Consider the following 27,203-nt stretch of genomic DNA (forward strand, 5'->3'; position numbering starts at 1 on the left):
ATATTAATTAAAGGCTGTAGTTAAGGCTGTAAAAAGTAATTTTAAAGCTCGCTTGTATCCAGAACTATGGAAAATTAACTTTTCCCTTACTGAAACCTGTTTTTTACAATCTGTTTTTTCCCTTTGCTCCTTTGGGGGTTACTTGACTGTACAGGCTGATCATTTGCCGTAAATAAAATTTCACTGTATTTCTTTCATTTTCTCTTCCCCCAGTGTCTCCTTTGTCTCAGCAAATCTGTAATTAACAATTTTGTTTATTCTGCTTTACAAATTATGTGTAATAATTTTGAAACTTCCCGGACATAGTGAAGACATCACATAGTGTTACTTAAATCACATAACTGCCAATCAACACAAAAGCAATATGCTGAAACTGCACAGAAAAAGGTGCCACATAAAAACACTTAAATGTAAGTGTATGCAATATAAACACAACATGCCTTCCAACGGTAACCTCTCTGTGAGTCTGTGAAATTAACATCTGGTTTAAAGCTGATGAAGAGATACGGGTGAACTGAAAGAACTAATAAACTTTAAAATCCTCCATTTGTTTGTATAAAAATGCAACTATGTTTGTAAATCTTATCTACCGAGAAGTAGCCCAGAAAGTTAGGCATGAAATTTAGTTCATGTTTTCCAGGCACAGAACCACCATGACCCATGTGTTACAGTGAGTTTAATAGAAGACGTTTGTACCTTCACAACTGTGGAGCTATGTAAGATTAAAAATAATAATAATAAAAAAATAAAATTCTAGTAGTGTGATGTGATAGTCTGACCTCCATGTTGTGCCACAGTTGAATAATTGGTATACCAATATACTGGATTTTTTTTTTTTCCTTCACAGTTGGACAGCTGACTGTTAGTCGGATTAGCCACGTTTGACCCAGCAAAGTGATTTGGGACAGGCAATGCGTGTGCTCCAAACTGCTCTGGGGAGCATGGTGCACAAGCATTTTGGTAGCTGGGACAGAGTAAGTGTGCATGCAGCAGCTGTGAGCGTTGCTGCCCACGCTGCAGTCTGGCTGGCTCTTCACCAAGGCGCTTGAATATCCTTGAACCGCGCTTCCCAAGCCGGGTGTACGGGAATGTTTGAGTCACCTGGCGGGAGCCAGAGCCCGAGGGTGCCCCTGGATCTGGGCAGGTCTTGGGAAGAGGCATGCTTTGCACATTGCTCCCGAGTTCTGGAAAAGCAAAACCTATGTTAGCAAGAATTGGGCGCAGGCGTGTTGGATGTGCAGTACTTAATTGTGGCTCTGCTTTGTTGGGCAAAGGGAGCTGCAGCGTGTTCACCTAGCACGTTGCTCATCTGCAGCCCAGAACCACACACACATTACAGGGAACTGCATGTTTGCAGAAGATGTCTGTTTTTAAAAAATAATAAATTGAATAGCTTTTCTCTCCAATGTGTTGTATAGTCAAGAAGTACAAGACCTGGAACATGTCGGAGATGCAAGGGTTTTATATGGGCTGCAGAGAAAGGGTCTGGGAAATTGCAGGTGTCTAGGGAACTGCTAGCTCACGATGCTAGCCTAATTTATTGTTATGGTACAATACCATACTACCTCTGAAGTGGTGTCTTCTCTTTGGGTCTTGTTTGATACTATTTCATATGTATATCAACATATCTTCTTGTTGTTTAGATGTATTTGTATATCTAAACATGTAATGTAGATATATGCACATGGATACATATATAAAAGAAATTACATACACGTATAAAAGAACTGAATGCAGATAAAGATGTTTGAAGGCAGTTGCTTTAATAGATCAATTTACTTATAAAACTTAGCCTTGTATTTTCTATCATTCCTAAAGAAAGCATTATGCTTATGTAGATCTGTAATGCCATTGCCTTTCCACTTCTATGAATGCCTACCTGAATCCATCAGACAGTATTTCAGAAATAGGTGACTAGAGGATACATTAACCTTAAATTTCCCCTCTTTAGCATAGATAAAGAAATTGTATTCCTCTTCTCCCCTCTGACATTTTTGTTAGGTCTCAGTTGTCTACGCCAGCTGCCTCACAGGGAAGAGATTGTTCTTTATTGCTGACCTGGGTTTAAATCTCTGGGTGCTTCATTATCAAAACAGTTCTGACAATTGCATCTGAATTTCCAGAATACTGGAATGTCTTTTTCCTGCTCAAAGATTTATTAATTCTAGTACCATTCTATTCACTATGGCATGTTTTAAAAAGATCGGTTGGATGTAAATTAAACAAAGCTCTTTTAAAATGTGTTGGTTCCTGCTTGACAGAGTACAAATCAAAGGAAGATTAAAATACGATGCCAGGCTATTTCAGAACAGTAGGTCAGCTTTTATTTTTGTTTGATCTTACCAGGTTCCTGTTTCAGTTTATTTTGTAACTGATTAATAGGTGGTGATAACTTCATGCTTTCTTAACAGTTTTAGAAATAAAAGCTCATTTTTACAGTGGCTGCTTATAAAAGAGATTTACTGGGTGTGTAAAGTGTTTAAGGTCAGCTCTAGGAAATTCACGCCAGAAAAAAATAAAATGTAATGAATCTGAGCAGTAGATGTAAAATCTTGGCAGCTAGGAGACTAACGGGAGGGGAGGAAGCCTGGGATGGTTTTGTATGTACAAGGCTTCTGCCCAAGTAGAGATCTAGAAATTGCACAGCTACAGGGGGTGCAAGTAGTTCAGTAATATAACTTGAGCCTCTAAAAAGTACCTTGGAGTGCTACTAAAAGGAATGGTTTCAGTGGAAATGAGCTTTACCATTTGGGGTGAAATTGGTGTTACATTCTAGGGAAAACTTCTCTAGAAATTTTCAAGTGGTTTAGAATCAGGAATGGAAAGTAAGTGGTACCCTCATGGCTCTTTTACTCCTGTGAGGTGCTTTTTCGTGGGGAGTTTGGATGGGAGGGAAAAGTGGCATACCTCATTTTCCTTCCTCCTGCTATTCGCATCTGTAGTTATTTCTGGCTTGTATTAGCATCGGGTTGCCTTTTAGTTAGCCAGCATTCAGAAGTAATCTTACTTCTAATAGCTGAATTAGACTTAGGCTGCATTGCAGAAAGTATGTAACTGCTGTTTCCAAGGAAATGGCAATAAAAAATTGTACTGAACCTGAGAAGAAAGCAATTAGAGTCGATCAAGATGTGATTCATGACAGAGATTTGAGTTAACTTGATTGCCTGGGTGGAAGTAGAATCCACCTGATCCTTTTTTTTTATATAAAAACAAACAAACAAACAAAACCTTCCTCTGGGCAGTGAAGTTTTATCTGCTCCCATCTTGAGGGATATTTAGGAAACTTCATAAGGAAACCTGTATTAGGATTGCATATGAAAACTGAAATTGTTTTGATGGCCCATTTTCAGTCAAAATTTTACCTTGCATGTTGCAGCAATATTGTTATGTAGTCAAAATGTGAGTTTACACCGGTATTGTCAAATTCTAAGACACTGCCCCTATTATACATACCAGTATTTACACCAGCATGCCCCAGCAGCCTGTTTTGATACAGACAATTAGCTTTAATTGTTTGTGAAACTTTTAAGTAGTCTTCAGGGGATCCCAGTGAAATACTTTCATAGTTTGGCTGACTTCTAGGGTTTGTAGATGTTTTAAAACAATGTTTGTTAATACGTTTTAACTAACGGATTTGTAATGGTAGCGTTGGCTTAACATCTGGAAATCTTTGTCAGACACTTATAAACATGGACAACTCTATTTATTTAAAGCCCGATGACCAGCCTGTTCATCTAATCTGTGCATCAGCCGGATGAAATACCAATGAGCCAGGAGGAGAGAAGGGAATTAGCAAAGTTGCTTACGTCCTCGTTTGCCAGAAGTTAAATTGGCAGTAAGTGGTTTCGTTAATGGAGTGGTCTCAGCTGCCATTTGTGCCCTCGCACCCCTTCTTCCTCTTGTGCAGGTGTGTGTTAGGCTGCGTGGTGAGCCAGATGGAGCTTGTCTGCAGTGAGACAAATCTGTGCTTTTTTCTCTGTGATTTCACGCCCCTGGTGCATTAACTTGTGGCAGTGCAGACACGACTGTAGACACCAGGAAAACGGCGCATGATCAGGGGGTTTGTAGGCATGGGGCAAAGGGAGCGTGGCCGGTTTCTGGAGCAGTGCTGGCTTCTGTCTGCCTGCAGTGACTTTGCAATCCCACTTGAGATGGAGCGAGAGCAAGGTTACTTGACTGTAGAAACTATTAGTGGTAGCATGGTGTTACAAGATAATACAAGACGCCAGATACCATGTGCAAGAAAAGTAATTTTTTTTTTTTTTAATGAGACTTAAATAAATTGATCTCTTTATTGCTCATAAGGAATTATTTTGAGAAATCATTCATTTCTGTAGTAATTATTGTAGATTTTTAAACACTGGTGAAAACTCAATTTAAAACAAAAACAAGATTTGCAAATTACTATATTTATGCATGCCTAATGGTCTGCTTTTATTTTTTTTGTGGAACAGAAATATTCTTCCTTTCCCATCTCTTATTTCCTGCCAGCCTGTTCTTGCTCCTTACACCATTTTTGGAGAAGGTCACAAGTTGTAACAGATGTTTGCGTCATTTTAAGAGTTTTTAAATAGTTTGAAACCTTAAACTAATTTTTGTTTAACAGACACATATGTTGATTTTAATATAGCTACATATATACTTGTTTTTGTAGCAACCTTTGGGCAAATAAGACACAAAAATAAATTTCATAATGTGAGAACAGAGACCAAAAATGGATTTCCCTGGTGCTTGCATTGCTGCCTTAAAGAATGGTTAGTTTGTATTTACACGGGAGATTCCAAAATAACAAGTCACAATTTACAAAATCTGCAACATTAGCTTGGTTATCAAAGTATCGGTGATAGGAAATTGTTTTTACACATCATTTGCTGTATATTTTTAACTTTTTGTTGATAGTATTTGTAAAAACAAAGCAAACCAAAAAAACCTACCATAGAAACATCTGTTACAAAGGACTAGTTAGTATTCTGTTTTTTTTTTTTTTTTTTTTTTTTTAAGTTTTACCAGCTGTCGTTTGTAGCAAATGAGAATATTTGCTGTGAACTTTGTTCCTGAGCATTTGTTTGCTTTCCCAGCTTTCTCTTTCTGAATAACTGGCATATCTCAAGAGTACAGGCAAACTTCTAGAAGCCCTCTGTTGAGGTGTATACGCAAGTCTGTGTGTTTAAATTGCTTACCAGCCAGTATTTGCACTTACTGGATGAAAAAGTCTCATAAATTTGTGGTTATAAGATGTATATGTTGCATCCTTTTGGTGTCTAGAGTAGGGAACAGGCACCAAGGCCGAGGGATTTCTTTGTACAAGGAAACATGTGCTTTGCTGGACTGCAGTGTCTCCCCTTTTTGCAAATTCTCCCTTTTTTAAAGTTTTTGCTTTTCCTGGTATGTTCACCAGTGAGCACAGCCATACTGTTGAAGCTTCAGCATTTTCCTTAAAAAGAAGCTGTTTAAAAAATGAAAGTTGAGGAACCTTAGAGCCTGAAGTTCCCATTTGGTCCAAAAGGCTGAGTCACTGCTTTGAGGAAGTATAGCATAATCTGGGGTGACGATTTTTAGCGGCAATATTAGAGGACTGCTTTAAGCATCTTGAATGAGCAGTGCAGGACATTTTAAATGATTAACAAGAACTTTTCCACAACATAGCTGCAAAAAAGGTAATTTTATGAATATGTTTGTTATCTTTTGACCAGTAAGTTGAGTGACAAGGTTCACCAAGTACAGGGGTAAAAAGATCATAGACTACATCTGTAGTAGGAAGTTAGTGCAGTATTGTAGAAGAAAATCTGCAGTGAAACTTTCAGTGCTGAGGTGTTCAGTCTGCTTGATTTTTATTTTTTCTTTGACAGTGTTTCTGACCTTGTGGCCTGAATACCTGTGAGCGTTTGGAAGACTTTTACAACGCATTTCGTGCTTTACTTTCATCCAAAGGGAATCCAGTTTGCACGTTCTGAGAACGCTTCATGATAAGATCTGGAGCACAGGAGTAGGAGGTGGTTGGAGGCTGATTTTGAGAGAACACTTGCGATCTGTGCTAAAAGACCAATAGAGATGTAGCACGGGCTATAGGAGCACAGAATCACTAAGGCTGGAAGGGATGTCAGGAGGTCTGTAAGTCCAGCCCCTGTGCACAAAACAGGGTCAGCTAGAGCAAATTGCTTGGGGCTGTGTCCAGTTGGGTTTTGATTATCTGCACGGGTAGAAACTGCGTAGCCTGTCTAGACATCCTGCTCCAGTGCTTGACCTGACAGTAGAAAGAGATTTTCTTAGGCTTGAGCTTTCTGTATTTCAGTTTGTGTTCACTGTGCCCTTTTGCTGGCACAACTTAGTCTGCCTCCACCTTCTCTTCTTTACCCATTAGCTATTTATACACATGGACAAGATTCCTCCTGGGCCTGTTCTCTGAGCTGGATGTTCACTTTCAGCCTCTCCTCATATGTTGGATGCTCCAAACCCTAATCTTCATGGAGATAGACTCACTCCATTACATCTTTGTTGTGCTGGGGAGCCCAGAACCGGACTCAGCATTCCTGCTGGGGTCTCTTCAGGGCTGAGCAGGGGCAAAGGATCACCTCCATTGACGTGCTGGCAACACTCGTCCTGGTACAGCCCAAGATCCTGTTGGACTTCTTTGGGCAGACTGCTGGCTTGCGTGTCCAGCAGGACCCCTGGGTCCTCTTCTGCAAAGCCCACCAGTCCCACAGCACATACTGATGCTTGGGATTATTCCTTCCCAAGGTGCAGGACTTTGCATTTCTCTTTTTTGGACTTCATGAGGTCTTTGTACCTCTATTTCCCCACCCTGCCAGTGTCCCTCTGCATGGCAGCAGAGCTATCTGATGTATTAACCACTCCCTCCATCTTAGTGCAGTCTGTGAACATGCTGAGGAGGCACTTTGTCCCATCACCCAGGCCATTATTGAAGGTGTTGAATGGCCCTGGCCTTGCATCAATTCTGGGGCATGCTGCCTGTGGCTGGTGTCCAGCTTGATGTCATGCTGCTGCTCTTCACAACCCCTTGAGCCCAGTTCAGTCACTTTTCAGTGCACCTTACCGTCCATATTCCATCAGTTTGCCTGTACGTTTGTTATGGGGGAAGGTGTTGAAAGCCTTGCTAAAAATCAAGATACACAACATCTGCTTTCCCCTTATCTGCAGAGCTTCTCCCTTGTCATCATAGAAGACTGTCAGGTCGGTCAGTTTTATTTCCACTTCGTCTATCCATGCTGAGTGCTTCAAATCACCTTCTTTCCTTAACAGATGGGTTTGTTTCATTGCCTTCCTAGGGACAGAGGAGAGGCAGCCTGGCCTGTAGTTCCCTGGATCTTACCTCCTGCCCTTGAAGATAGAAATGCCATTTGCTTTCTTTCAGTCCTCACAGACCTCACCCTACTGCCATGTCCTTTAAAGATAATGTACCTTTCCTAAACTTTAAAGATAACATTGGTATGGTTTAAAATTATTTCCTTGCCATTTTAGAGGTGGAATGAGGTTGCTGTTTCACAGCTGTAAGTTGCTACTTTTCAGATGCTGTTATAGATAAATCATCTGTGTTAAAACAGCAATTTTGCACTACTCTGTGTTTCTTTAAATACTTAATTCTCATGACTTAAACAACTTTGTTCAATATTGTTTTTCTGCTTATAGTAGGAAGAGTGTGGCATATATTGCAGAAGTTGAAAATGTTTCATAAATTAAAATACACCTTAAGATCAAGTTTTTTTTTTTTTTTCCTGTAATACAAATTATTTACCACTTTATTTTCTATCATAAAATATTGTTATCTTCATTTTAGCTAGTTTATTGTTACTTACAGAGACATCAATAAACTGCTCATTGAAGCCAGTGTAACGTTTCATAGGATTTTCAGTGGGTGGAAACGTTTTTTGCATCTTGTTTTAAAAATTCATTTCTTCCTTTCTGTGTAATTAGTATCATAAATAGACAGAATTTGATGCTTTGCTGTTACATTTTTTTTTTAACCAGTAAAGGCAATTATTCAGTTCATTAACTCCTTAAATATTCTTTTCTGACTTTTTACCTAGTACTTGCTGATGCTAGGGGGGGGAGTTTTGTCTATGACTAATAAAATAATTGGTTCACGTTCTTACAACATCCTAAAAAATGTTTGTGGATTTACTGTCTAATCTGAGCCATCTTTTATCCAAGTGAAACAAGTCTTAACTTTTCTGTGTGATCAGGCTGTTACTGAAACTACAAGCATAGTGTTATCAATGCAAATGTATTGTTTCAGGGTTTTTTTCTTAGTTGTCATAATGCATCGGTGTTTTTTTTTAGGCATTGTGTAAAAGAATAAATGAGCACTTTCTCCCACTGCATTTTTATTTCCATTTCCGTCTTTACAGAGCAAGAATAAAAGCATAATGGGTTATTTTATTATTGTTGTTACTACAATTGTGGGACTTGCCTTCACACTAGAAAAATAATGAAAATACTTAAAATTTGCAAATAACCCATGTATGTATCTTTGAAGGGCCAGATGCAGAGTTCTTGCACTGTTGAACTCTTGTTTAAAATGTGCTCTGTTTCTATTTCAGTTAAGATCTTTTCCAAATAGCATTCAAAGGAGAAGAAGAGTATTAGGGTTTGTAGTCAGAATGCCTTAAGCCTCTGCAGGTACTTAGAAAGCAATGATCTAAAAATTAACTTCTCATAGCTTGACAAATTACTGCCTGATATTTGAGTGCACAAAACAGCCACATATAGTCTTCTAGCCTACTTGCTTACCAGCCTGACAGAATCTGAGGTGAGCCAGGTTGCAAAATAGAGTGGTGAAGGGCTTAAAGGGCTTACCCATGGACAGGTACAATGGCCTAGCTGATATGCAGTAACTTGATTTGGGTCTCAACCCTGTACTGCTTGCCAGCTTCCAAAAAAATATCAAAATGCGGAAGTATTAGTAGTCATAGTGAAGGCGTATTTGTGATAGGGTGCATACTGTTTTAGTAAACTGCATGTTGTGAACATGTGAGTGCATCACGTTTTAAGAATAAATGAGAAATTGTCGTTAAGGGTTCTGAGCTTGTGTTCAGAAGCAGTAGCTTGATGGCGGTAATCCTGGTATTCTGTCTATTCCTGACAGCCGAAAGGTGCAAAACTGAGTTGTTCAGTAGCTGTTTGAAACATGGACCTCCTGCTCTTATCTGCAGGATTCATTTTTTATGATGTAGTAAAGTATTATGGAAATACAAATAAAATAAAAACATTAATAATGATGTTTTGCTTTCTATTTCTTTCAGGACTCCTCCAGGGTGGTTTCAAGCAGATATAAAAGGTATGAGATCTTTGTACTTAACACATTTATTCATATACATAGTTCTGCCAGATATAAACTTTGGACACCAAGTTGAACAAGAGCCAGCAGTGTGCCCTTGCTGAAAGAAGTCTTGTGGTGGCCTGGGCTGCATTAGGCTAAGTATTGCCAGCAGGTTGAGGGAGCTGATTCTTGTCTGTTTGGCACTGGTGAGGCCACACCTGGAGTGCTCTGCCCGGTTCTGGACTCCCAAGTACAAGAGAGACTTGGACACAATGGAGAGAATCCTACACAGGGCCACCAAGATGGTGAAGGGACTGGAGCAGCTCAATTATGAGGAAAGGCTGAGAGAGCTGGGCCTCTTCAGCATGGAGAAAAGAAGGCCTGGAGATGTCTCATCAATGTCTGTATGCACCCTGAAGGGGAGGGTGCAGAGAGGGCAGAGCCAGGCTCTTCTCAGTGGTGGCCAGTGCCATGCCAAGAGGCAGTGGGCACAAACTGGAACATAGGTTCCCTCTTCCTGAACACCAGGCAGCACGTCTTTTCTGTGTGGGTGACGGAGCAGTGGCACAGGCTGCCCTGAGAGGCCGTGGAGTCTCCTCCTTCGAGATCCTCAAAAGCTGCCTGAACGTGACCCTGGGCAGCCTGCTCTGGGTGGCCCTACTTGGGCAGGGCCTGGGCCTGGGCCTGGGCCTGGGCCTGGTGGGCTCCAGAGGGCCCTGCCAGCCTCAGCCCTTCTGTAAAAGCTAATTTAAATAGGATGAGTGTTTGATGTGTAGGCCATTATACTACTGCTACAAATATACAGCCTGATTTGGGGATAAGGACCAAAGTGATGCACCCCAAACCCTTCTGTTATGTTACTATTTTAAAATAATCTTAGCTAGCATTTTGCTGGGTCTTATTAGTGGGTTGTGAAGCACCAACTTCTTAAGATTGATAGGTAGATAATTTTGTTGCTCTCCACAGTAGTATTGAAAGCAATTTCTATGAATTTATCATACTAACGTCTCTGTTTTAAGGGATGCTGCTCACTTAACATGTCCTGTTTTGTTATTTGCCTGCCTTTGAGACAAGTATTACTCTTGTCATTTCTTAAGTTCATCAGTCAGAAACATGTCAGACACTGCTGATGCACCTGACAAGTGCATGAAAATTTTGTCCACGTGGAACATACTGACTCAGCTATTGCAATTATTAGGAAAATGTAACATTAACATGAAGTTTAAAATATGTCAACTGAAGCAAGGCATTTTTGGAAATACATTTTTATTTCACACATGAATTTATTCTCTTTTACATATTTCCTTTATTCAGGTAAAATATGTTTTATTCACCTGTATTATATGTCATGTCTGCAGAAGTAACTGCAAAGAGCACCTTCAGTTACCTAGTATTCACTAGTGTATTTTCTACTCCTCAGACTTGTACACATACTCTTTTATGCTTCACATTTCTTAGTGTGATACTTCCTTTTATATTTCGGTTACTGGGTTCCCATAAACGTGGCCAAGTGATACTTTTTATTGCTGTGGAGTTTTTTGAATCACTTTGTTAAAGCAGAATATGTGGATTTACTTTCACAGCCTTAATATCTGTGTAATTCCATTATTTCTTTTCTTATTAGTCAAGCACATTTTAGTTGAGTCTCCACTTCCTCTTGAGTACCTGTGAGGAATTTTGTTGCTATTAGTGTCTGCCAAATACTTAGTCGTGTGTGTCATAAGTACCTGGTGGGTTTTCCTGAAACTTTATATTTACCCTGTACTCACTTGCAAAAACTTGGTTGTGTCTGGGGTGGTAATAAAGAGAAGTTTGAGTAATCACACACATTTGTAACTTAGTTGAAAATAAACTAATTCTTCTGATAACATTGCAAAAAATTGGAAACTCTTAAGTTAGGAAATACTAAAATAAGACTTGTTTGTGTGGTCTTCATTCAGTCAGCTTTAGTTATATGAAGGATGTACATTTTTTGTTCACGAACTTTCCCCCTCAGGACTTGCATCACTTTCAGGAGGAATCTGACTTGCTGTGAGCTGCAGTTCAATATTTTGTTATGTATGTTGCCATATATCTTACTCATTGCATAGTCCTCAAACCTCATTTTGAGAACAAAGCATTATTTTCCTGTGAGGTCATCACACTACCCAGTACCCAAATATTAATTGGATTTTATTCTAACAAAACCTCGGTAGGTGTACAAGAGCCAGTACTTCACAAATAGAGACTTAACACCTACTGTGATTGGAGATAGAAGTATCTACCGATTTTTCTCTATATTTAAAAATTTCTACCCTCCCCCAAGTAATTTTTCAGTTAAGAGCACTTGAACAAGATATGTCTCCCAGTGGCTGCACTTTCTGGTGTAAATCCTAAAGGAATCAAGACCAGACTCCTCTCCTCTTCTGACAAAGCTTGGCTTTTTCACCTCTTCCTTCATCTGCAATACAGGAAAGTCCTGGAGAAAACACCCTATTCTACAGTAAGCATTATTATTAAGGCCCAAATGTATTCAACATATAATGGTCTTTTAACAGCTTTATGCGTACTTCCTTAGGTTTTCAGGAGAAGTGAGAAGCAAATTCCAACCTAGGGCTAACCTGTTTGAGATCCCATTTGAAGCTGTTACTTGCACTGCTCTAACAACAGGCAGTCAGTACTTCTGGGGTGGGGAAGAGAGAGGCTGTTAGTAGACTTTACAGCAAATGACAGCAAAAATGGAAAGAATATTTTCATAAAACCTTTGGCTCTGTTGTAGACCCCCATGGGAAGAATGTATTATTTGTCAGAAAATTTCCAGTCATTTTCCCGCATTTTTACTGCTTCTAACCTACTCATTTGTTTTCTCCCTCTTTCCTAGTTGTTCCTCACCAAAAGTGACATCTCAACAGTTTTCTTCACTTCCCTGGTTTCCATTTCCTGAACCAGTCAGACACCTTTTCCTCTCTCTTCCCCTTTCTCATACATCCTCATATTTAACTACGGAGGTACTAGTCTTTGGCATTTTTCTGATCTCTTCTGTTCTGTCTCCATCTTCTGACTTTCAGTCCTCAGTTACTGATGCCATTCCAGGCTTCCAGTGCCCTCCCTCTCCCTTCCCATATAGCTGTTTTCACGTCTACACTGAGACACCCATCCTCCTGGGCCCAAGAAGATGGGAGATTAATCAAGAGCAGAGAAAGGCTTGTGCTGTGTGTTGTGATGGAATTTCTACTCTCGCAATATATCTCAGGGCTCCAGGAATTGCAGATTTTACTACCTATTTAATCAGACATACTGACTACTTTGCCTTGTATGGATGCAGGAATCCATAGTTAAACATTTATATGACATTGCTGAGAAACCCGTTTCACTGAGTGCCCTTTGACGGGAAGATGTGTTTACAAATGAAATCTGCTGGCTGCGATGTTGTTCGGCTGACTTGGACAAACTGAGCCTGTCTCCTTATACAATAAAGTAAATAAAAGTTTGGAATGAGGCTCTTATAATTGTAGTCTGTCTTCTGATTCTTTTTTTTTTTAATTCCATATTTATACCCTAGAATTTTGTATTGGGGTTCATTTGTAGTTGCATGAGTTAACCACATAAAACGTTTTCAAAAGAAAGTGATGGTTCTGTTGTGATGTGGAGTGGCACAGTAGGATGCTTTAAAACCATGACCAGTATCTTCAGGGTCGTGCTTACATGAAGGCTGAGGGACATGCTCATGAGTTTATTTGAGAGTTGTGACCAGACATCTGTGCTGACTATGAGCTACAAAGAATGGCTCGGGGGACCTTAATCATACAGCTCCTAGGATTAGGGGATCTAACTGTCCCATCTAACTCATAGGATTAGAACGTGTGGGTATCCTTCTGGGGCAATAGCCCCTATCTGTTTTCTCATTTTTAGTTTTTCCCTAAGCTTTTCTTAATACAATGTGCTGCAGCTTGGCTGTTCCAACTGCTATAGCTGGGACTAGCATTTTTAGCACTGCTTTGTGTGTAGTTCTTTTAAATCAAGAGGCACCTTGCCATTGGTAAGGGTGGTTTTCTGAGTCGGTTCTGATGCTGTCACCAGAGTTGGTGTCATCACTGATTTCTCAAACAAGTCAGTGACAAAGTGTATTGTTTCTTGAAATACTTGAGTGTAATCTACATGTAAACATGAATTAGGTTTCTCTTGCATTCTGTGAACTAGAAGTTTGCAAGTAACAGCAAAGCAGGATATGCATGTGGGCATAGGAATACTTTGGTTTATTTTAAAAAGACATTTAGCTTATTTTCTAGAAATGCCTTAAATTAAAACTAAAACCTTGCAAATTGGGGTTTAAAATAATTCAGAAGATTTCACATGGTTCATGGATCAGACAGATCAGGCTGAATCAGTTTACAGAAAGAGTCAGATTAAAATCTCTTAATGGTTCAAGGGTGTGTTCCCCTTACAAGTTTGTTTATTAGTGGAAATGAATACAATATGGTGTGGCTTTATGGCTTCCAGGGAAACGGCAGAGGGCTTTTTCCCTTTTTCAGGATAGCACTGCATGCTCACACCGAACCCAGCAGGTAGGGACCCTGCCCACTAATTCTGAAAGACCACGTTGTACTCTGGTTTCACATTTGTGCAAGAGTAGAAAAGTAAATGAGGTGTAAGAGATCACCAGCTCCTAGTTGGAAGTGCTATGAAGGAGATGTTAAAGCCCATCTGAAATTCTCTCATTCGGTGTTTTTCTTGATTACCGAAAGTCTTAAAGCGTAAGGAAAAAGCTTAAAGTCTACCAATTTACATGCAACCTACTAACCTTGGTCTCACTGCTTCAGAAGGGATGCAGCTGCAAAATACCATTTCGTAACACTGTGCCCAGACTTGCCTACTCGCCCCGGTCTGGGAGTTGTGCAGCGAGGCCCTGACGGCTTGGGTTGTGTGCTGAGCGCTGTCTCATCACGCCTGCCACAGCAAGACCTCAGCTGTGCCAAAATGAGCACTTAAGTAGTCAGGGATCACCCAAAGGGCTTTTCTTGACTGTCATATCCCCTTTTCCACTAATTGTTGATGTTACAAAGTGGTGGAAAAGCTTAGGGTATTCCTACAGAAGCTTATTATGGCATAGGTTGGGCCCACTGCAGTTCCTCGTTGTTGGCTGCGCCAAAGCAGCTGGGCCTGGTGGTGTCTGAGGGAGCTGCTGTGGCTGGCAGTCGGAGGTGTCCTACTCAGTCACTTTACAGCCAGAGCCAGGACAAGGGGCTGTGAGTTGCAGGGACGACAGGGCTGCCTTTCTTAGCTCAGCACCGACAGCCTCCAGCACGACTTAACCAGTCCGAAGCAACAGAAGTCCGAAGTAGGCTGTTTAGAAACACTGCCTTCTGCTCGTTCTTCTAAAGAAGCTGCTAGCAGCTGGCTGGATTTCAAGGTGACACAATTAATTATGAGTTTCCAAATCAAGTATAATTACACGATTCTGGAAATGAACATAAATGCATTATAATTGAAATCATTGACGTTTGCTTTTGACGATAGGTGACTTTAATTGGATGAAATTGTCATTTGGGCAGTGCCTCATGAAAATATTGAAAGAGACATTGAAAAGAGCAAGATTTTTTCCACCCTCCTGTAATACTGCTATTAATGCTGACCCTTTGCAAATAGCAGGTTTTATTTTATTTTATTTTATTTTAAAGGAAGCGACTGAATGTCATTCTAATACAGAACTTTTTGTGTAAGAATAGTCAGAAACTGCAATGTGCAACTTTGCTAGTTTGTTACAACAGGTGAAATAATGAAGTTTGTTTCTGTCACTTTCCTTATGACTTAATTTTATTATTTTTTTAAATCCCATTTCCTAGAAATCTTCATGATGTGTCCTTTATACGTATGATACTGATAGGGAATGAGTTCGGTAGGGTCTTCTCCCCATAAAAATAGGTGGGGAAATTTTTAAGCATCAGTTTCAGGGAAAATACAGAAAAGTGTCTTAAGATTCAGTATTAATGAAATTCTTCCTATCTAGTTATTTTTTCTTTTAACTTTCCTTTAGGAACATCTGCCAAGGTCATTCACTGGAGTTGAGATATTCCACTATTGGCAAAAGGGATCACTTCCGAGTGATGAAAAACTGAGTCTTTTTTTGGTGTGGTCTCTCCTTGTGACATGAACAGCATGAAACAACACATCTTTCAAAAAGCTAAATAATCTAGAATTTATAGAGTTAAGCTAAAATATTTCTCTTATGTTATGTTGCAACATGCGTATCCGGTCCCTAGAAATGTTTTTAAAAAAATCTTCTAGATGGAGAATAAACAGTGCTAAATATGGTAATAACATTAAGCTACAAAATTCCTTAGAATTGTGTCAGTGTGCCTTGGAAACTTCACACATACTGGAGCAAAGCAACATTTATATCCATGAAAAGGCATTCTTTTGCCAGATATGCCTGCTTTTGATTTGCACCGAATCCATCTAGATTTGCACATTGTCAGCAGGGGTTTTCTAGAGTTATGAAATGCAAAACTGTTAAATGAAAATGTTAATCATATACTCTCCTGCATTTTAAAGGAATTGTTGTAGGGATACTCATGGTGCTTTTTATTCTTCCCCTGAGTGCTCTCAAAAGCCTTTTTATGCATGTTAGAGTGGTGTGGTTTCACAGAATCCCACAAGGGCTGAGGCTGGCAGGGCCCTCTGGATCCCAGCTGGTCCGACCCCTGCTCACACAGGGCCACCCAGAACCACTAGCCCAGGACAATATCTGGATGACTTTCAAATATCTCTATCCAAGTTCTGGTTAATGCTGAACAAGTTTTATTTTGGTCATATAGATGTATATTTTCAAAGTTTTGGTGGATCAGAGAGTGCAAAATCTCTCTCTGCCTGGTCCTTAAGGTCTTCTGTTCTGCTGCTCTTAATTACTCCTGTTACAACTGTGGAAAGAACACCATTAAATCTGTGACTTCGAAAATGCTTGACTTCTAATATTTATATTTCTAAATGAGCACTGGTTTTGTACATAATTACAATACAGAGGCCATAAGCTTTTTATAAACCAGCTCATGCACATTTGCAATTATTATCTGTTAAGATTCCATTGCAGTGTGTTTTAAGGTTACATGATCTAATGCAAAAAAAACCTTATCACCAGCCTGATGTGATAAATAGGTAACACATATATATAATATACATATCTAATCAGAGGAGTGCCTCTCCAAATATTTTGTGCTGTTTTTTTTGGTTGTTGTTGTTGTTGTTTGTTTGTTTGTTTGTTTGTTTTTCCCATGGTGCTTGTAACCTGTTGTGTTTTGTCTGGCTGGAATGGAGCTGACTTTCTTCATAGCAGTCAGCATGGTCTTGTGTTTATCCTTTGAAGCAAGGTTGGGAGAGGTTGGGGTTGTTCAGGAAAGAAGGCTCCAGGGAGACCTTAGTGCAGCCTTTCAATATATAAAGGGAGCTTATAAGAAAGACAGAAGAGGACTTTTTGCCAGTGCCTGTATTGACAGGGTAAGGGACAATCATCTTAAACTGAACGAGGGGAGATTTAGATCGGATATTAGGAAGGAATTCTTCACTATGAGCGTGGTAAGGCACTGGAACAGGTTGCCCAGAGAAGCTGTGGATGCCCCATCCCTGGAAGTGTTCAAAGTCGGGTTAGATGGGGCTTTGGGCAACCTGTTCCAGTGTTGACAACTCACTAGTGGTTTGGCTGTTGCTGAACAGGAATTGCACAATGTCAAAGCCTTTTCACCTCTACCTTCAGCTCCTCTGCAGTGAGCAAGATATTGGGAGTGGGCACAGCTGGGACAGCTTCCCTGGGCTGGCCAAAGGGGTGTCCCATACCATATAACATCCTGCTCAGCAGTAACACTGGGGTAGCAGAAAAAGAAGTGTGTGGGGGGTTGTAGAGTAGCTTCCAGAGTAGCTATTGCTCAGAGACCAGTCTAACAGACTTCATCTCTCCCCATGAGTTTTCTCTATTTTGTCCTTTCCATTCTCTCCCCAGTGCTGCTGTGTGGAAGAGAGGAGGGAGCGAGCAAGCAACTGTGTGAGTGCTTGCTTGGCTGCTGGTTGGGCTCAGCCCACCACACCCAGCTTTGCTCAAGTTCTGTTGGCCAGTTTCATATTCTAGGTCAATTTCTCGCAATACAGAGATACAACTGTTTCAAGGTGACCTTAAGGTAGCCTCTGCAAAATTCTGTGAGAAAGCAGGGATCGAGATTTTCCTTTTTCAAAGACTTAATGACAATTTCATAATCACCTTTCAAAAAAAAGCAGGTTAGTACCTTTTTCTGAAGACTTGAAAACAAAACAAAAAAGCACACAAAAATCAACTATTTGCTGTAATGATGAGAAATTTCCAAACATTTTGCTTTGTGACATCAGACAGGCTGTATGTGTCCTGAATTTTTTACTGAATTTAGATAACTTTCAGGCAAACAAAATGGGATACATTTCATAGGGATACAGCAGTAGAGAAGATCAAAAACTTATCTATAGTGAATTCATGTCTGCTGCTTAAATAACCCTGGCCAGAAAAGAAGAGATTCCATAAGGATCAAAACAGGTAGGCTACTATAAAATACTAATCTAGGTAAGTTGTGAATTACAACATTTTATCATAAGGAAATACACTCTAGATTCTTGGTGCAGGTTGTATCTTGAGGCAGTATTGTGCATGATTCCTTGAGGCAGTGAATTCAGTAAGTTCTCAAAAACACAAAGCTGTGAAATAGCTGCTTTGCAGTTTATTAGACTGACCTCTTGAGTGCTTTGGAAAACACTCCATCGTTACTTCTTCCTTTTCCATTTTGTTAAATCTCTAAATAGGTGTCTGCTTTGTTCTATGCCTTTGTAGCACAGCTAATGCTCCAGAAGACGATGCTCTCAATAGATATTCCCGAACAGAGAGGACAACTTATAGCAGATACAGCAGGGATACAAACTCTTCTGGGAGCTCTGTACCAAGTACTGCTTTGGAAAAGAGAATTGAGGAACTTGAAAGGGTGAGTACTAACTAACATCTGCATGGTATAAATCTGAAATAAAGTACCTTTGAAACTCCATGGGGATATTACAAGTAAAAATACATAGAAATGATGCTCAATGCTTGAAGTGCAGATACTTATGTCTATAAACATGTATGATGAAACAAGCAGACTGAAAGAATGTGAACTTTCTAATCATTATAAATGTTTAGTTTTCATTTGGTGTAGAAGTGCGAAATAATAAGGTAAATATAATACACTCAGAGAGCCAGCTGTTCTCTGTGTATTTGTCATATGTACCTTGTGACGCACCAACACAGGGCAGATAACTTATGGGGAGGAGGGGCTCACTGGCTGTTCAGAAAATAACCAAGTCCGTTTCTGATCTACTTCTAATTTGATTTTTTTTTTATGTTCTAAGTGTTATGAAATGTAATTGTTATCTAGTTGTTCACTGAAGTTTTAAGCATCTAAAATACATTTAAAATAATGTTTTCATTATTTCAGACATTTTTCATGCAAACATATTTGGGAAAGTGTAATAATGTTAAAGCTGTATTTTTCACTTAAAATATTATTTTGGCTAAATATGTCATGTATGTAATACGGGCTTCTGTTTCTTCCTCTGAAGTGTATTTTTGTGGGTAACTTGCCAAATTTTCTTGAATTCATATGGATGAAAGTTACTAAGTAAATGCAATTTGAATAGACTTTTTTTTTTAAGGAGAAAATAGGGCGTGTTCTGTAGAAATTATGTTTTTTTTTTTTTTAAGATTTAAGCCAGATTTGAATGAAATGTGTTATAATCCTCCAAATCAACTTTCTTCTGAAATAAGTAATAACAAATAACTGAACTACCAATAACACAGAAAATAGGAGATTTAAGGCCTTCTTTTTGCTGTACTGAACACCGATTTACTGAATGGACGTTTTAATTTTCTCTTGCATTTGAGCCCACAGATATCATGAGTCTTCATTTCCTTTGTTAGCTGAAGTGTGAAACAAAAATAAAAGGAAAAAAACTATAAAAATTTGGAATCAGAGACTTTACATTTATTTGTTTGTCTTTTGGGCCCCCTATCCAGTTCTGGGCTCACTCATGCTTAAGGTAGATATTAAATAAACATCTCTGGAACCAGAGATAGCACACAGGTTTGATGTGGGTAAAATTCCTTATTAGATGTGATTCATTAGCTCCTTGAAATATGAAGGCTTGAAGACATATGGGTTTGGCTCATAGAAAAGAAATTACAGGTAAGTGCTTGTGGTGTGTGTGTGGAGGGTTGCTTTGATTAATTTTAATGTTAGTAACTTAAAACTGTCTTTAAAATGCACGATTACATTTGACACCAATGCATATTCTGTTTTTAGGAACTTGCAAAGGAGAGACAGGAAAATCTGAGATTAATGAAGATGACACAGGACAAAGAGGAACTAATTGGGAAACTGAAGGAAGAAATTGATTTATTAAACAGAGTAAGCACGTTTTCTTATATGGTGCTATATAAATAGGGGAAAAAAGCCTCTGCATTCTCAGTGCTTTGTTTCAGGCACTTATAACCACCAGGCAAGGTCTGAATAGAATTAAGCGTTATTGGGAGTTTTTGTTTGTTTGTATCTATGTAACTTTTCTACAGGCATGTAAATAAGTTCTGTTTCCCAGGTGGCTTCTGTTCATCATCATTAACATCAGTAATCTCTAGTGGGACTTGACTCTTGACTGATGTGCAGAGCCAGGATGTGCTAGGGAAATATGCTTCTAGTAGTCCAGTGCAGGCTTTCCTATAAAAATTTGACAAAAGATTTCAAAACTGGACTTGGTTGATCCAACAGTGAAGGGAAACTGTAAGTTTATGTGCATAGTGCTAAACTTTCATTTGCAACAATGGAGGACAACATACTCAAAAATTCTCAAACTAATCTACAGTACTGAAGGAGCTGAGAATATTCTGAAACATGTCATTTCTTTTTATAAAGAAAGTTGGAAATTATAGGGTAAGTGAAGTATGGTCTGTATTTTGGAGAGATATCTACTTTAATGGGGAATTGATCTTTATGCCACTTTTATATTCAGCAAGGGATCTCTCACATCTAAGCTGATGACCTGATTATTAGTCAATGAAACTGCTCACTCCTACATAGTGGGCAGCAAAGCTACGTAAAATGCTGGTCACATCTGATTTCCTGTCTCAGAGGTCAGAAAACAAACAAACAAACATAAAAAACAACACAACCCAATTCACTCAAAGCTTGTGTTTTAGGACCATGATAGTTTCTAAAGTTTGTTTCTAGAACTCCTCTGGAAAAGCAATGTTAATTTTTTCTGCTGTATTTGAAGGATTATGTCCTAAATTAAATCCATTGAGTATCTGACTAGATATCGAGTATCTTATAACATGTAAAGACAAGCAGACCGTGGGCATTACATGCACTGAAGTATGATGGCAATTTCTGCTTCTTGTGTGGAAAGAAATCATAAAATGTAGTCCTTCCACAAATCTCTTCACTACAAAATGACTCAAGTTGTACCATTCAGTGAGATACATGTGGTGGTCCCTAGGTAGCCTCTGTTAAATGGAGAAGAGAATGCTTTCTTATTTTTGTTATCCATCAAGTCAGCATTTATCGTATCTATAACATTATCTATTAGCTTTATTGCAGAGCAAGTATTTATGGTTGAATCCCACAGACTTTTCTTAATGAAATAGGTGGCTTTTGAATTTCTGGCCACTTTACTAATTTATCTTGCCACAATTTGAAGCCAGCATGTCTCAAGAGATACTTACATTAAAACAGGTAGTTTTATGTTCTTTTTAAATAGTTGTTGGATTTATGACTGTTTTTGTATTGGCTATCCATGTGGATTTAGAAAGAGGAAAGCTTTAGAATGCTAAAAAGAGCTACAGAAGTATTACATCATTCCCATAAAGGAAAGGAATGAAAGGTAATATGCGATCATATTTGCCTAAGGTTTGTCTTTGCAACTGCAGTCACGAGAGCCAGCACTTAAACATCCATCTGCTCTTCATAGAACATTGCTCTGTAGACCTGGCACCAGGATCGGGTGCTTTACATGGAGGAACAGTTGTGATCTTCAACCTTCTGTTTGGATAAGCTGATGACGTCCTGATGACCTAGTGAGCTTACGCAGAGATCTTTTTAAAGTTTTGCTAGTAGGGAACCTGAATAGGGGTCTTGAAATTCAACCATCTATGCATTCATGATATTTCTCCATTCATCAAAAAATGCTCTCATTGCATGTTAGGTTGTACAGACTTGGAAAGAATTTCAAGTCAGAGAGCCTAAATGCTATTTTATTGCATAGCTTTGTGAGTGCTCAGCCCTCATATTTAGAGAAGGGCTCTTTCTAGAAGTTTTGGTCAGTTCATGACCACAGATGCATCCTTCATTGCCAGAGATTGTGTGTTATACTTGAAAAGCTGTTTTTCCAAGAATCCTGAAAACTTGTTGGCAGACTTTTTCTTATTTTAAGTAAAGATATTTATTTAATGTAAAAATAAGATTTTACTGAGTACAGTCAGTGCAAAGATACTTAAAGAACATCAGCTGCATTTATATTGAGAACCAGAAAAAGCCTTTTGTCATAAGTGGCATTTTTTCATTCCTGTAGATTAGCCTCTAAAAGTATGTCTGACGCTTTTTTTTTTTTTTTTTTTTTTTTTTTTTAATAAGATAAAGGCAATTGCTTAATACAAGCCTCAAATAAAGGAAAGGCATCTCAAGATATTTGTAGGCTATGTTCAACTATCAACTAGTTTGTACTCAATCATTTCTGATCTTACTGTCCCTATAGTTAAATGCACATTTGGACTGAGAATTCACAATCTACTTTGTGTCAATGGTGTAGCTATTGGTTCATTTGGAAGTCCAAACTTACCAGCTATTGTATTTTATTTACTAATAAGAGTAAGTTAGCATTGCAGTTTTTAATTTTGATAAGAAGCTTTAAATTCCAGAGCAGCAAAAAAACCATCTGCATCTCTCAGTCCATTATTTCCCTAGATATTTAAACTGAATTAGTTATTTTTCTTGGATCATATTCAAGAACTTCTTTGGAATGTTATTTTGTCAGCATGAAGTTTCACAAACTATTTACATTTTATTTTGAGTAAATAACAGGTATTTTTATACAGAAGGCTTTTAGGTAAGTTTTAATTGAGCTATCTAATGTCTCTGTTAACAGCAAGATCAAATACACTATTACATATGCCGAACTAAAAAAAATCATTTTATTGAAAAAGTATTTTGTTTTCCATCTGATTATTGATCTGCTAAAGAGATAAAGTGGTGTGTTTTTTAAAATTGTATAGCTTTTCATCAAAACTTTTACATATTTAGATTTTTAAGTCACTTGTATCTGTTACTTTCAGAGCAATCAAGTGCTTTTCCTGGAAGTCATTTCTTCTGTGACACAGTATTACCTCTGTTAGGTAAAAAGCAATTTCTGCTAGTGATTTCTTGATTCCACATTACAAAAACAGTACACGACTTGCAAAGGCATAGGTATAGCAGTATGGATTTGGTTTGGCAAACTGAAGAGGCTTTTAAAAATCAGAGTACCCAGAGTATCAGAGTACACAGTCTCTAGAATGCACTTCTGGAATGGCCCCACTGAAAAGAAACAAGAAAATAGGCCCCTTATGTCAAACAGTGCTTAACGACTTCAAGGAACAAGAGAGAAAAATCTTTTCACTATTACTGTTTTATATTTAATCAAGCATGACAACAGTAGGAATTTGCAGACAGATCAAAAGGCATCTAAAATCTCTGATCAGACTCCTGGTTCTTCCTTCTTTGGCCTGCCTTTCATTTTCCTCGTCAGAGTGCTGTCCCTGAGGTCACATTCCTATTTCCTCATTTTTTTGTTCTCATTCTCATTCTCATTCCATGTTGTTTGTACAGTAAAATTATTTTTACTGAACTAATGCTTACAGCAACTGCCAATTTCATCATTTTAAAATCATCAGTTTAAAATCTTGGAAAGACTTGGTAAGAAGTCAAGCACTGAATTGAGAACTAATTAGATACAGTAGTTAGTGGAAGAGAGACAGACCTTTGAGGTAGGATCATTCTATTTTAAACACAATTTTTTAGTATTTGTTCTTTCAGTAGCCGTTTAGATAGAATTTACAATATGCCTTTTACTCTTCTTCAGAGAAAATGAAAAAGATGGGCATGTAGTTCTTTTCCTGAAAAATTTTATGCTTAATTTAAAATACAAAGCAGACTTTATTGCAGTAATAACCAGTGATGTGTTCATCAACACAAGTGGGATAGTTGCAGACAAGTGCAATCCAGGGAGCAGAGAGAGTAGCCAAATAAACGCCATGCTAGTAATCACACCTATCCAGTTTTGATTTCTTGTTTAATTCCTACTGCAGCTTCAGTTTTGCTTATATATGTTTCCACTTCAAGGTTCTTATATGTGGGAGTATAATACTAATGTTTTTTACTTCTGATAACACTTGGATAAAACGCCAGATTTAGCAGATTTAGGGATGCTGTGACACAAATTCTTCCCAACCCTAATATCTTGATTTCAGAGCTAAATTCCTGCTGCTACTAATCGAGAGTTTGTATTTTATGTCCTGAGAAATGTGTATTTTTCTTTTTCCTTTCACAGGACCTAGATGATATAGAAGATGAAAATGAACAATTGAAGCAAGAAAATAAAACCCTCTTAAAAGTTGTTGGACAGCTGACAAGGTAGAAGATTCAAGCCTCAATGAGGAAAGATTTAAAAACTACTGATTGAACATTAAGGTCAATATAGTAATACTTCCTGTGTTGCATTATGTTATAATAACTGTCTTTATATTTATTGTTAGGAAACCAGATGAATGTTTATTTTCATAGTACTTCCTTCTTCATTCAATGAAATGGCATCAAAATTGGGGTGTATTTTCATTTTCATTTCTCATAAGAAAAAGTTTTGACATATTTCAAAATACTAAATTCAAAAAAATGAGGTTTTGTACTTTCAGATTACATCTGCATATATCAAAATAATTTAAAATTCAGAGCACCAAGATCACTTTCAGTCCATGTGGATGTATATTTTTGAAATGAATGGAAGCAATACATACATATGAGCTTTGTTTACACAGATCCAAAATATATATTTTGTGAAATATTTACTTTTTTGTTTCAACTTCTGTAAAGTGGATGCCTTTTAACTGTTGTATAACATTTTGCAGATTGATTTCTTGCTCTAAAAACTCTTGTATGTTGACTTTTTTTTTTTTTTACTTTATCTCAAAGACTGACAGAGTAGAGTAGCAGCATTTTTTTTTTTTTTTTGTATAGCAGTATTGTGGCAGGAGGGGGAGGTTTTATTAAAAAAAAATAAATCACCTGTGGTATCAGCATTAATGAATTCTTAGAATCACATTGAAGTTGTGCACTGCAGTTTATTTTAAAGCTTTTGCTTTAGCAATGAAATGCAATTTTACTATCAAACAGTTTTGTTTGCTGTGTTGAGAATACAGAGCCTGGAGCTTTCATTTTTGCAAATACATTTTTGCAATACACTTTTATTTAAAGGTGTTGTCTTAAGATGATCATAACCAATGTGAGTTTTTTGATGTTTCATTTTTTAAGCTGGGTCAAAAATTTTGTATATAGCAAAGTAGACAGGAATAAAAGAGATTAATGAACTTTTGAAACATCAAATGCTAAAAAACCACTTTTATCCTTGATTTTAAACTAACAAAGTGTTTAGGAAGTGCCTGTTTAGATGTTACTGTCCACTTACGAGCGCATACTGATACTTCTATAACGTGACAGTAGACAAAATTCTCATTTTACATAAACCACAGCCTTAATTGACAATTCCATTCCTAAAATTCTTATTAGGCAGAAATTCAATGTACTTTATTTCATATTAATACAACATATATTTCATTCATTTCAATCAAAAAAAGATATATAGGTCACTTGAGTGAGGAGACTTGAAAACATGTCCAGGCTTTTTTTTTTTGATGATTTTGAAATTCGTTGTCAGAACATTGTATACATATAATTTGTGTTACCTTAAAACTTAAAGGCAACTTCAATATGTAGTAGCAATCATCTTTTCAGATTTGCCAATTGTTTCCATAACACGTATTTAATGACTGTAAGAGATTCTTAAACTTCAAATTCAGGAATTATTGTTATACCTTGGATTATTATAAATATAGGATATGTTATTTTACATATGTGTATTCTAATGAGGATTTTTTCAGAGCTTTAAAGTATTTTTCAAGAAGTATTTTTCAAGATATGCCAAGATGCCTTGGAGTTTTCCTTCGTAATGGAAAAGATATCCCATAGGACACTGTTTAAAACCTTATCTCAGGGTTTTAAGTGGTATGTGGGGTTTGTATTGGCCCTCTAAACTATGGTATTCACCAGTGAATATTTGTCTTAACATTAGTCAAACAGTAAGAAGTCCCTTCATTTATCACTTCCATAAAGTTAAAAATTGAAAGTCATAAAAAAAAAAGAATAATTTGAGATGTACACCTTCTGAATAAATACAAAACTTTATGTGGAACAACATCTGATTTCCTTCTGTGTATGCTGTGTAGGAAATATACATACAGACTTAAGCATGGGATGTCAAACATACAGAAACATCTTTAAGGACTTAATGCAGAAACATGAATACTAATACAAAGTTGTAAATGAGGTATTTCACAGTCTGTACTTCATATACATTTTAAACCAAAGAATAATGACAGCAAAGTATATAAACAAGAATTGCTTGTGATCGTATTTACCTCTTCTTGGTTTGCATGTGTATTGAGTAAAGTTTAGCAGCAGAAACCCCAAAATTAGAATTTATTTTTTTAAACATGGATACCCAGTTGATGGGAATTTGGCAGAAGCGCTTATTATATCCTACCTTGAGGAGGTACTGGCAAAAGGAAGTTTCCAAATATTTGAAAGCTGTAATCCTTCAGGCAGAAAGTATGAACAGTGGAACTGTTGGGAACTCACACAGGAAGTACCTAGACATTATTGTTTGTTTTGTATACAGATGTTCTGTATAGAAATATAAAATGTTTCATAGTCCTAAAAATACCCACAAATTGTATCTTTAAGCATCACATTTTTTCTGACATTTTTGAAGATTTAGATGTTTTTTTGTAAAGAAATATTTCAATAATAATTTGTTACTGCTTATGTTATCAGTTTCTTGGGAGAAGTTTACTAGACTCTAGGAATAATGGTGTATGACATAAAATGTTAATGATCATCTAGTCTTGCCATTAAAATTTGATTTCAATGGGATGTCCTTATAATCAAGCTCAACCATGGAATAAGTTTTTATTCTAGTTGATGTGGTGTTAAATTATCCACCTTGCCAGCAATTTGCTAGCTTGAGCCAATGTGCTCTCCCATCCAACACCTCAGTTGTTTTCAATTGTCCGTTTTGAAATCAAATAAATACACTGCTGCAAATGGAAACCCACCTCACTTGGTAAAGCTGTATGCTTCGTGTATGATTCCTGGATAAATCTGTATAGTAACATACCTAGGCTAAATTAGAGCTTTTTTTGAAAGAGGGCATTATTATGCAATATTAGTTGACTCATGAAGATTTCTTAACTTTCCTATCTTTAAATTTGTACCCAACTGCCTAGATCTAGCATCTGTGTTTCTGGGTAACTTGAGTCATCTAAGGATATCTAAACAGAAAAGTACCCCAGTTGACTAAAAGAAACAAGAGAAAACGCTTAGTTAATGAACAGCATATAATACTCGCTTTAAGACTGCAAAATGATGCTCCTGTTGTGGTTGCATATCGTATAGAAAAGAGGTGCATCCAGAGCTGAAGGTTAAAATTGCGCAGAAATATTTCTATTGTTGATTACATGCACTAATGTTTGTGGGATTTATTCTCTAAATTAGAAGATTTGCCATATATAAATGTTGCTGATTTTTACAAGGAAATTCAAAATTAAGCA

General features: G+C 37.7%; 1 protein-coding gene across 1 annotated transcript in view; it reads left to right on the forward strand.

Moving 5' to 3' along the window:
• PAWR (pro-apoptotic WT1 regulator) overlaps positions 1 to 24,045 on the forward strand; it is a 75,773-nt gene extending 51,728 nt beyond the window's left edge. Inside the window, exons 3-6 of the mRNA XM_084306063.1 lie at positions 9,261 to 9,295; positions 18,099 to 18,246; positions 19,600 to 19,704; positions 23,873 to 24,045. Coding sequence (XP_084162189.1) covers positions 9,261 to 9,295; positions 18,099 to 18,246; positions 19,600 to 19,704; positions 23,873 to 23,959 — 375 coding nt within the window. The 3' untranslated portion in view covers positions 23,960 to 24,045. The remainder of the gene's footprint in view (positions 1 to 9,260; positions 9,296 to 18,098; positions 18,247 to 19,599; positions 19,705 to 23,872) is intronic.
• Positions 24,046 to 27,203: the final 3,158 nt, after the last annotated feature.

Source organism: Netta rufina, assembly GCF_964035555.1.
Source record: "Netta rufina genome assembly, chromosome: 1".
Lineage (NCBI taxonomy): Eukaryota > Metazoa > Chordata > Aves > Anseriformes > Anatidae > Netta > Netta rufina.